This window comes from Cinclus cinclus, chromosome 29, assembly GCF_963662255.1.
Source record: "Cinclus cinclus chromosome 29, bCinCin1.1, whole genome shotgun sequence".
Taxonomy (NCBI): domain Eukaryota; kingdom Metazoa; phylum Chordata; class Aves; order Passeriformes; family Cinclidae; genus Cinclus; species Cinclus cinclus.
In genome coordinates, this window is record NC_085074.1 from 825620 (window position 1) to 836739 (window position 11120).

Genomic DNA, 11120 nt, shown 5'->3' on the forward strand with positions numbered 1-11120 from the left:
CCGCCATCGTGCGCAGCGAGGCGGGAGACGCGGGCCTGTGTAACCCGCGCGGTGATTGGCTCCCGCCGCATGAAGGGGCGGGACTAAAGAGAGGAGCGGCTCTAGGATTGGCTGGAGAGCGGCGGGGATCTGCATGTGAGCTTGGAAGAGGTTGGACTGAAGGAGAGCGGCTTTGGTGATTGGCTGACGTGCGCCGAAGGGCGGGGCAACAGAGTGCATAAAAAGTGTTCGGCAAACCGCCTGTCTTGATTTTCAGTTTTTCCGCCATTCCGTTCGGTTCGTGTTGTTCCCATTGGTGCTGCCAAGATGTTCGAGGCGCGGCTGGTGCAGGGCTCGGTGCTCAAGCGAGTGCTGGAGGCCCTCAAGGACCTCATCACCGAGGCCTGCTGGGACCTGGGCTCGGGCGGCATCAGCCTGCAGAGCATGGATTCTTCACACGTTTCGCTGGTGCAGCTCACGCTGCGATCGGAGGGCTTCGACACGTACCGCTGCGACCGCAACATCGCCATGGGCGTCAACCTGGCCAGGTCAGCCGGCGGCGGGGTCTCATCGGGCGCTGGAATGAGGCGGCCGAGCAGGCCCGGGTGCTGTGGCGCTGAGGGGAGCGGGGCCTGCTGGAAGAGTTTGTGAGGGGAGATCTGCGGGCCAGGGGGTGCTTTGGAGGAGCGGGGGCGTCCCGGGGGCGCTCAGAGCCCCCTCAGTCCTTCCCTACTCCCCCCCCATCCCCCTCACGGCTCGCGCCGTTTTTCGCGGCGCGCGCGGGGCACGTCGCGGCCGTGACGTCACTGCCGGCGACAAGTGGCGGGAAAAAGGCAGCGGTGGCGGGGCCGCCGCCATGGCTGCTCCTGCGGGAAATGCGTGACAGCTTTAAAGTCCTGTCGCTAGGAAAGTCCTTCCAGAATTCTGGGGAGCGTCAGGATGAACACTGCCAGCAGGTCACGGAGGTGGTCGTTCCTGCCCCGGTGTTCTGCCCTTTGAGGCGATTCTGGAGTGCTGTGCCCAGCTCTGGGCTCCTCGCCAGAGGAGAGACACGGAGCTCCTGAAGCGGGTCCAGCGGAGGGTGACAAAGATGAGGGGCCTGGAGCATTTCTGGATGCATCTGGAGGGAGCTGAGGTTCTTCAGCCTCAGAAAGAGACTGCCGAAAGAGAGAAACTCATCCATGTGTGTAAATATCTATGGGAGGGGTCAGAGGATGGATCCAGGCTCTGATCCAGCCGTGGGACAAGAGGAACAGGCAGGAGCTGATGCACAGCAAGTTCAGCCTGCAGATGTGGAAGAACTGTATGGGTGACCAAACACTGGAAGAGATTGGCCAGAGAGGCTGAGGAGTCTCTCCATACACTAACTTTTCTAATAGGGTTAAAAGGAGAGCCTGATAACTGTGATATCACATCCCCTCCTGCTATGTCAGCTCTCAGCCCCATGAGTCACCTGCTTTTCTCCCCTCCAGCATGTCCAAAATCCTGAAATGTGCAGGGAATGAGGACATCATCACTCTGCGAGCCGAGGACAACGCAGACACCTTGGCCCTGGTGTTCGAGGCACCAAGTGAGTGTTGGATTTGGGAGCTCATTTTTTACTGGGCACCATAAACCACAGGGATGCAGGAGGGAGGGAAATGGCAGTGGATTCTTCAGGAGTGGGAAGGAACACCTGATTCTTGGAATAGTCTGGAGGTTGAAACTTCATCAACTTGATAAATATTTTCTTTGTAAGAGGAAGACTTAGGCTGCACACAGATGTCCTTGGCTGTACCCTTACAGCCTGTGAAAGGCTGTTGGGGCATTTCCAGAGTTCCAGCTCTGAGGAAACAAAGGAAAACCTTACTATCATTACTGAGGTGGTTTTATTTGGAGGGAGTGGGGGGTGGCAGCAGTTAACTTGACGTTTATCACTTGTTGTAAACATGTGGCGTAACTGTGCTTTGCTTCTCCAGACCAGGAGAAGGTTTCTGATTACGAGATGAAGCTGATGGATCTCGATGTGGAGCAGCTGGGAATCCCAGTAAGTAACAACTGGAGTGACTGGTGGCACTGGTGTGGGTGTTTCCACATTCACATCATATTGTGGGACCCAACATTCTTTGGAGCATTGGACAAGCCTGGTGCTGGCAGGGTGTCACTGTGAGTCCCCAGCCCTGGCAGGGTGTCTCTGTCCCCCCCAGGAGCAGGAGTACAGCTGTGTGGTGAAGATGCCCTCAGCTGAGTTCGCACGCATCTGCCGGGACCTGAGCCACATCGGCGATGCTGTTGTCATCTCCTGTGCCAAGGACGGCGTCAAGTTCTCGGCCAACGGCGAGCTGGGCAATGGCAACATCAAACTGTCCCAGACCAGCAACGTGGACAAGGAGGAGGAGGCTGTGAGTGGGGTGGCTGCAGGGCTCAGGGCTCACCTGTAAAGCTAATCCTTTGCCCTGGGGAAGTGAGGAATAGCTTGGGTTGGAAAAGGCCTTCAGAGGTCACTGAGTCCAAGCCCTGCAGTTTGAGGGACAGGGCCATGTCTCCCTCTGGCTCATGGAGGGGAGTCCTTGAATGCCTGCAGTTTAGCCTTACCCTGGGAGCTGCAGCAGTGCTGGGCCAGGTGGGAGCAGCACCCCAGAGGGTGGCCTTTGCCTGAGCTGTGCCAGGCTCTGGAATCCTGCAGCTGCCTCTCCTGAGCCTGTCCTGCTTCCCCAGGTTACAATAGAGATGAACGAACCGGTCCAGCTGACCTTTGCCCTGAGGTACCTGAACTTCTTCACCAAAGCCACCCCCCTGTCCCCCACGGTCACACTCAGCATGTCTGCAGATGTTCCTCTGGGTGAGTACCAAGGCTCTGCCTGAAGAGAATTTGAGACTTGAGGCTGGATTTTATGTAGAATCTTCTGAATGGCCTTTTTTTCATTCCCTTCCCCAGTTGTGGAGTACAAGATCGCTGACATGGGACACCTGAAGTACTACCTGGCCCCAAAGATCGAGGACCAACAAGAAGGCTCTTAACTGGAGCAGGACTTGTAGGGGGGGGGGTCTGCTCCTGGCTGGAGGCAGCAATTCCATCCATAGCCTTGGAGCATCCTGGGAGCACTGTAGCCGTGTCTTGTAGATATATTTGTAAATATTTTTTCAACTCACTATTTTGCTATTCTGGTGTCATTGGAAATAGGAAATCTGACTTTATCTAATCTGTTCCTGCACTCCAAACAATCTCTTAGATGCTGTCTGAAGGTGAAATTTCTTCATCCTTTCAGCTGCTGTTGGAGAAGAGGGGCAATATTTAATGGGTCAAGATACTCCCTGGAGTTTCCCCTGTGGAGCTGTAGCTTAGGGTTGCTGTTTTATTATCCCATGAGTTTATGTGACCTTACTTCATTTATTTTTGGAGCCGATGTTCTGACTCAAACTTGGAAAATGGAAATAAAAAATATAACGTTACAGAGTTTGTGCTGTTTAAATGTGGGTGGGTGGATCGATGTTTTTGAAGCTGTGCTGGTGTGCCCCGACTTACAGCTTTGATCACTCAAAGGTGTGGAAGAGGTGCCAGTCTGTTCCCTGGTTTGTGGAGTCACTGGTGGCCGTGGTGCTGGTGCCCTGACGCTTGGAATTCACAATCCTATAAAGGCTTTTTCCAACCTAAACGACTGCCCGATTTTCGGTGTATTTTTGGGGCGGCTGTGTACTGCCCGCGGGTCGGAAAACGCCTGAAGCGCTGTCCCTAGCGGGTGACAGAGGATGGCACCAGGTGGCAGTGCCGGCCACGAGCGAACCCCGCCGGCTGCGTTCGCTGCTGCCCTGGAGGGACAATCCCTACTCGGGGCTGGGGAGAGCATTGCCCCGGCCCTGGGCTCCTGCTGGGACCGGCACTCCTGGGGAGGGGCTGCAAGAGTCCTTGGCTGGACGGGACACTGGCACAGTGGGAGGTGTCTGCCCACGGCGGCAGTGGATGGGCTTTAAGGTCCTTTCCAACGCAGACCATTCCAGGATTCTGCGTTTAGACAGATTTTCTTCTGCTGTGGTTCCGGCGCCTCCCTTGTCCCCAGATCCTCCCCCGTTTACCCTGCAGTTTCCTTGGCTTGCTGGTTACCTCAGTACCGTAAGGAAAACATCTGGGAAGCAAGATCTTTCGCCCTAAAACTTTTTAGCAATTCCTGCGGTGGGTGCCTTAAATAACCTGGGGGACTCTTTTCCCCTCCTGAGGCGATGCTGGGATGTGGCAGGAGCCGGGGATCGCCGGGGCAGAGGGAGGCTGGGGCGGCCCCGGCCGTGACCTGGAAGGGAAGCGGCGTCAGCGGCATCAACTTCCCGGGGAAGAGAAGGGAAGGGAGGGGCAGGCGGGGCCGGGATGGGGTGGGCCGGCGGCAGGTACGGGCCGGGCTGGGGGCTTCGGGCTTCGCCTGCCTTCGGGTGGGTTCGGGGTGGGTTCTAATGGGTCCGGGGTGGGTTTGGGTGGTTTGGGTTGGATTCCGGGTGGGTTTGGGGAGGTTCGGGTGGATTTGGGGTGTTTTGAGTGGATTTGGGGTGTGTTTGAGTGGGTTTGGCTGGGTTCGGGTTGGTTTGGGTGGATTTCGGGTGTCCCAGGCTGTCCCAAAGCGACATCCCCGCTCCTCCTGCTTCGCCGTGGGGGGAAATGCGGGGCTGTGCTTGAGGGGATTCAGGATTCCGCATGGAGCTGTCGTGTTTGCATTTCCCGGCTCTGCCCTAGCGCCTCCGCGGGGGTTAAAGCACAACTGCCGTATCAGAAATTTGGAATTTCAGCATCAATTGCTTTGGCCAAGATGCTCAGGCCCCGATTATTTATTTGGTCCCCAAAAAGTGTAGCACTGGGCTGGTTCCTGCTCTGGAACTATTGTGGTGCTCACTTGATATGAAGCTCAGTGGAGTTGAATCTGGCCCTTAAACTTGAGATCTGAGATTATTTTATATTTTTCTTTTATACACGTTTGTCCTCAACAGCCTCTTTCTTGTTGGTAAGTGAGGCAATGGGAAGGACAGGGCAGCTTGTGCAAGTGTAAAATGGGAATAATTCTGAAGAAGCCCCTGAACAGCCTGGTAAATAATGGGGCAGTGGGTAAGAACAGAGAGCAAAATGGGGCAGAATTGGGAAATCTGGCACCTTACAGAAAGGTTGGTTTATTCTGGCTTTTTCCCCTCCTGCACATCTACCCTCGGGCATGTGGGAGAGCCTGGGGGTCATGACCAGAAAAATAAGGATGTGTGGGGAGCAGGGAATGCCACCCTGCAGGTGAGGGATGTTTCCATTATCCATGGGGCGGAAAATGTTCTGTCCTTGTTTGGTTTTTGCTACCTAAACAAAAGCCCAAAGGTCAAACCAAAAGTTCAGTGGTGGGGATTTCAGATCAGAGAGGATTTTATAAAAGTCAATTTTACAGCAGGAGGAACGTAGCTGGCTGGGGAATGTGCCAGCAAGTAGTGACAGGGAGACAAAGGGCTTCAGTTCAAGTGAAGACTCAATATTTTGAGTGGATGCATCACCTCTGATGCTAAAGAGTGTTGTGGAAACAGAGTTTTTATCCCTTCCTGTTGGCACTGCTGGAATACCTGCTTTTGTTCTCTCGGTTCCACACTTTCTCAGAAAATAAAAGCTCTGTTGAGGCTGGGAGGTATGGGGAGCCCTTCCCTGCCTCTCCCCTGGGAATTCGTGTCCTGCTGGGAGAGGTACCCAGCCCAGTCCTGTGGCAGGGGGAGGTTGGCAGGATGAGTCCCTGGGAAGGCTCTGAGGGAGAGCAGCTGGCTCTGATCCTTGTCCCCAATGTCCCCCTGGCACTGGGACTCTGCTCTGCACACCCTGGGCTGTCCCTGGGGTTTGGTGACCTCACCACTCACACTCGGGTCTCCTCGTCTGGCTCTGACTCACTCCTGCTGTCTCCACAACACCTCCATTTCATTCCAGTTTCCAGTGGTTTGGGTTGTTTTTTTGTTTGTTTGGTGTTTTTGTTTGTTTTTTTTTTTCCCAAAATTGCTCTCTTGCAAAATCTCCTGGTGGTTGAAAAGCTGCTTTGTTTAGCTCTGGTTTGGGTTTATTTGCTGGTGTCCTGTTCAGAAACAGCCAGAGCTTGGACATCTCCCTGCTGGCAGCAGGAGCTCCTTGTGGAGTGAGAGCTGGGTCAGATCCTGGGCCTTGCCCTGGAGTTTCGATGTAGTTTGAAGCACAGGTTCTACCTTGATTCCAAATATTGTTGCAGCTCTAACCATTTTGTATTTTAGGCTTCAAATGAAATGCTTAGATCCTCTGTTGGAAAAGTTTTAATTTATGAAGAGGAACAGAGATGCCCTTTGGGTGGCACAGCCTTGACACGGGAGTTTCTCTTCAGACTGCCATCACTCAGGTTTCTCTCCTGCTTTTGCTCCTTCCCCTGGTTTCCAGGCTGTAGCTGATGCCCAGGCCCCCCTGGAATGATGCCATCTCGGACCAACCTCTCTGCTGGGATTCCCAGTAGCAAAGTCAAATATTCCAAGCTCTCCAGCACCGATGATGGATACATTGACTTGCAGGTAAAAAGTGGGGAAGGAAGCTGTAAAACCACAAGGATGGGCAGCCACAGCTTGGCCTTGCACAGGCAGCTGCTTCTCATGCATCTCTGGTGGAGCAGCTGCAGCTCAGAGAGGGACAAAGCTGGGTGGAAGCCAAACCCTCGGCCTTCCACTCTGAAAAGCCCAAAGAGCCTTCCTGGGACCAGGACTGGGAGTAAGGGCTGGCTCAGCAGGGTCTCCATGGGCAGAATTCCTCCTGGAGGGGCCATTACAGAGCCTGGCAGCAGAGCTGCTGCAGCACTTTGTCTTGTGTCACCTCTGCCAGCTGTGGGATCACATCTGTGCTGTGCTGGGAGGGGAGCTGTGCTGAGTTCAGCTGTTCAATATTTGGGTTTTTCCATCCAGTTCAAGAAGAGTCCACCCAAAATCCCCTACAAGGCCATTGCACTGGCTGTGGTGCTCTTCATGATCGGGACCTTCCTCATCATCATCGGAGCCCTGCTGCTGGCAGGGTACATCAGCAAAGGGGTGAGTGCTTCATGACGCTTCTGCCACTGGTTCTGCCCTGTCCTCAGGGCTGCCCTGAGCCCTCACTGGCCATCAGGTGACAGGAAACAGCCTCAAGTTGCACCAGGGGAGGTTTAAATTCAAAATTAAGAAAGGTTTGTCATGGAAGGGGTGGGAAAGGCTTGGCACAGCTGCAGTGGTGGAGTCCCCATGCCTATGAGTGTTCAGAACATGAGGATGTGACACTCAAGGACATGAGTTAGTGGTGACCCTGGGGGTGGTGCTGGGTCATGGTTGGATTTGATGACCTGGAAGGTCTTTTCCAGCCTCAAGGATCCCGTGATCATGTTCAGTGTAGAACTTCAGAGCCACAGGAAGTGAGTAGGGAATTGCTTCCCACCAGGGCCTGGCTGTGCTGGCAGCCCCCTTTCCCTGGGATCCCACAGTCAGCCTGGCTGGAGTAGGCTCGGAGCTGGGCTGGCTATCTCTAGGGAGGGCTGAGTGTCCTTGGGGAGGTCACATCCCTGTTCTGGAGAGATCTCAGCCGGTGCAGATCCTGCAGGGATAGGGAGGATCTGCCACACCCTGTGTGGGGCACGCAGTGCTTCCCCATCTGGCTGTGGTTGTGATTCATGGGAAGAGGATCTGCTCCTGCAGTTCTGGGTGCTTCTCCCCTGCTCCCTGTGCTGTGTGTCAGGGTAGAGTTGGCAGCTCTGCGTTATCTCTGTGGCAGCAGCAGCCTCTGGGCTCTGTCAGCAGCACTCCAGGCACAGATCCCTGGGCTCATGCTCGGCCACGCTCCCAGCTCCCAGCCCTCACTGCATGTCCAGGGGGGTCCCTGGTGAAGGATGGGGTCATTTGAGGGCTTCCTGCAGCAAGGAGGAGATGCCAGGACAGGATTAAGGGCTCAGCCTGACCACAGCTGAGATATTTCTGATGGAAGATGGATTTTTATTTCTCAGCTTGCCAGGCTTTGGGGATGGATCACAAAACCACGGGATGGTTTGGGCTCAAAGGACCTTACAGATCACTTCATTCCACCTTCCCCGAGGCCAGGCAGGGTGTGAGAGGGAGGAGAGCCCCTCCTGCTGGTGTCACTGTCCTGGGCTGTCTGTCCCTGCAGGAGACTGACCGGGCCATCCCTGTGCTGATCATTGGCATCCTGGTGTTCCTGCCGGGCTTTTACCACCTGCGCATCGCCTACTACGCCTCCAAGGGCTACCGGGGCTACTCCTATGATGACATCCCCGACTTCGACGACTGACCCGTTAATTAATCCTGCTCTAATTAGGTTAGTGAGAGCTGGTAGTCCCCCTGCATGCTGGCAGGGCACAGCTGATGTGTGACCCTTGCGCGGCACTGTTTCCTCAGCTTGAGGTGTTGCAGGTTTTCCAGTTTGGGGGGTGGGGGCTCAAGCCCAGAATTGACCAAAAGGAATTGCAAAGAACTTGGGATTTATTTTTTTCCTCTTGGGGTTGCATAATTCTGCTCACTGGGAAGCTCTTCCTGGGCAAGGCAGTCCTTGCAATTTTCGAAAAATAGATGAGCTGGTTTGAGCAGCAGATACTTGTTTTTTCTCTAAGTGTTTTCTAGAGTTTATTTTAGCATTCCATGAAATTGTGGTTATTGTTGGGTTACCTTTGCAGACAGACCATTGTTAAATTCTCCTTTTGCTCTCTATCCATCAGAAATGCTTCCAAGCTACTGGTCCTGAGCTTGCCTGGAGTAATTAAGTCTGATGAGAGGGGGAAAGCAGCATTTGCAGGAAGTGATTTCCACACAGTGCACTTGCTCCACAGCTCCCTTCAGACTGACCAAGCTCATTTCCTCACAAACACATCTTTCCCAAGTGAGCTTTCCCAGTGCCACTGTTGCTTTTGGCAAAATCCGCTCACCCTTGACAAGGACTGGTGTTGGAGTTTACCAGTTATTTAAACAACCAGATTGATACTGGGAAAAGGATTGGAACCCAGACTCAGGTGTCTTAATACCAAAAATTTTGGGCTTGACAAATGTGGGTATTGGAGACACTTAAATTACAGTTGTCTGTCTTTTGGAGTCCTTTAAGCCTTGTGTAGACAATTTGCTGTGCACACCTGCCCAGGCCAGTGAAGAGAAGTTCTCTGTAGTTCGTGCTGAACAAACCCCCTCTGGATTGCTTTGCAAGCTTTGCTGATGTGTTATTCAGGGAAAAACAAAGTGATGGCTCCACTTCTGTGAGGTAAAACCAGGCTGTCTCCTGAGCTGGGATGTCTCAGTGTCCTGGAGAACGGGCAGAGATGCAAGTGGATGCATTTAACATGAATAAAATTCTATATTCTCTGTAACCACAAGTTTGTCTTTCCCACCTTCACGGGTGTCAGAGTGTACTAAAAACTGCCCTGGGCTTTGGCTGCTGTTGCCTCCAGCTCACAGATGCTGCTGGAGTGAGGGAGGCAGCAGCTCTGGAATAGCCCCAGCATTGTCAGTCTGCACAAAGTACTCCACAGTTGTCACCTGAGCCCCCAGGTGGGCTGACCCTTCTGGAAGGAGGGGGCAGGAGTGACTGACAGTGCAGAGCAGGCCATGGAGCTGGATCAGGGCTGGACAAACACCTTGCTCTGAATGTACTCCTAGAATTGCCTTTTTTTTCCTCCTTCAGTGCTCCAGATTAAGCCTAAACCCTGAACCAAGCTCCTTTTTTAAACCTGCATCTCTTCCCTCACTTGTCTCTACTCCCATGTGTGTATCCCAGCCCTGCACTCTGAGGAAGAACTGGTTAAATTCAGGATCTTCCTTTCCACCTCTGGAGGCATAGCTGGGCACGTTCCTTCCCTGCTGCCAGCCCCAGCTGCTGGGTTGGCACAGGGGACAAGGGACACTGCTGCTGGCAGCAGCTGGAATGTGTCAACTCCAGCTGGCTCTGGCCAGGAGAGCGGCTGCTGACATCAAACCAGGAATCAGCCTCTCTAAGGGGACAAGAACCTGGGTTCATTTGGGGAGAGGAAGTGGAAGGGAAGTTTAGATGGAAAAAGCAAAGAGGGAGGGAGAAGATGCAGAAAGTTGGGAAGGGGGAGTTCACCTAAGTGGGATAAATGCAGGGAACAGGAGAAGAAACTGGACTTGGATGATCCCTGTGAGTTCCTTCCAACTTAGGGCATTCTGTGACTGTGATTCTAAGAACATGCTGATGTTCCTGGAGGAGAGGAATTAATGAATTTACTTGTCTTTGACAGAAGCAAAGTCCTCAGGCAGCACAGTGGATAAATAAGCAGGGCTGTGTGGGGGATGGCCAGAAGAAAAAGTCCTCTCCACAGGGCTTTTTGTAGCTAACTGGGAAAAAAAGAAACACTTCTAGGAAAGAAAAAGGGGATTCCAACCCCTGGAAATACTTGGATCTAGAGGACTTCATTCTTCAAGTTGACATCCAGATTTTGGGGAGCCCTGACTGACTCCTTGCAGTGGTGAGGGGAATGGGAAAAGGCCTGGGAAGGAGTCTGTGGTTCTAGAGCAGAGTAACTCTGAATAGCTGCTCCCTTTGTGGAGCATCCTCCATTCCAGGCAAGGAAGCTGTCTCAGGGAAAAACAGTCAGCATTTTTAGAGCCTGACACGTGTTACTGTGCACAGAAGCTCTGGAGAAAGAACAAGCAGGCAGATTCCAGGCTTTTCTCTGATTTATGAGTGTCTCCTCAACACCATTCTTCAGTTGCTGTTGCAGGGTGTAGTTACACAATTACCTGCTTAATTTAATGCCATGGAGTTGCTGGAAAGATTTGGAAATGTGATTCTGGAGTCATGTGGCCTGAGCTACCAGCAGTGCCCGAGAAATCCTCCTGGTGTATTAGTTAGAAAAACAAAGTTTTTAGTCAAGCTCTTTTTGTTGTTGTTGTTGTTTGTTTGTTTGTTTGTTTGGGGTTTTTTGGTTTTTTGGTTTTTTTTGTTGTTGTTGTTTTGTTTGGTTGGTTTGTTTTTGTTTTTGAGTGAACAAAGCCAGAATTATCCAAAGTATTGTGCAAATGGTGCCATAAACCCTTGAAAGAAGAGGCAGAAATTGTGCTCTAGGTTGTTGCAAGGGTGAAGGGATGGGGAGTAGTTTCACCAGCCTGGGGATTGTGTGTGAGCCATGAGGCTGGGGGAAGCCACAGTCCTGAAGGGATCCTCATCC

The 11120-nt window shown here is 52.9% G+C and overlaps 2 protein-coding genes across 2 annotated transcripts; both read left to right on the forward strand.

The window, feature by feature from the left end:
* Positions 1-37: 37 nt before the first annotated feature.
* On the forward strand, positions 38-3411 carry PCNA (proliferating cell nuclear antigen). Its single transcript, XM_062510556.1, has 6 exons — positions 38-527; positions 1452-1549; positions 1938-2005; positions 2166-2360; positions 2677-2800; positions 2897-3411. The coding sequence occupies exons 1-6, from the start codon at positions 307-309 to the stop codon at positions 2977-2979; spliced, it is 789 nt and encodes a 262-aa protein (XP_062366540.1). The 5' UTR covers positions 38-306; the 3' UTR covers positions 2980-3411.
* A 902-nt stretch (positions 3412-4313) lies between these two features.
* Positions 4314-9242, forward strand: TMEM230 (transmembrane protein 230). The gene is made up of 5 exons (XM_062510618.1): positions 4314-4338; positions 6362-6489; positions 6874-6996; positions 8099-8266; positions 8664-9242. Exons 2-4 carry the CDS (start codon positions 6391-6393, stop codon positions 8237-8239), a joined length of 363 nt encoding a protein of 120 aa, XP_062366602.1. The 5' UTR covers positions 4314-4338; positions 6362-6390; the 3' UTR covers positions 8240-8266; positions 8664-9242.
* The last annotated feature ends 1878 nt before the right edge of the window (positions 9243-11120 follow it).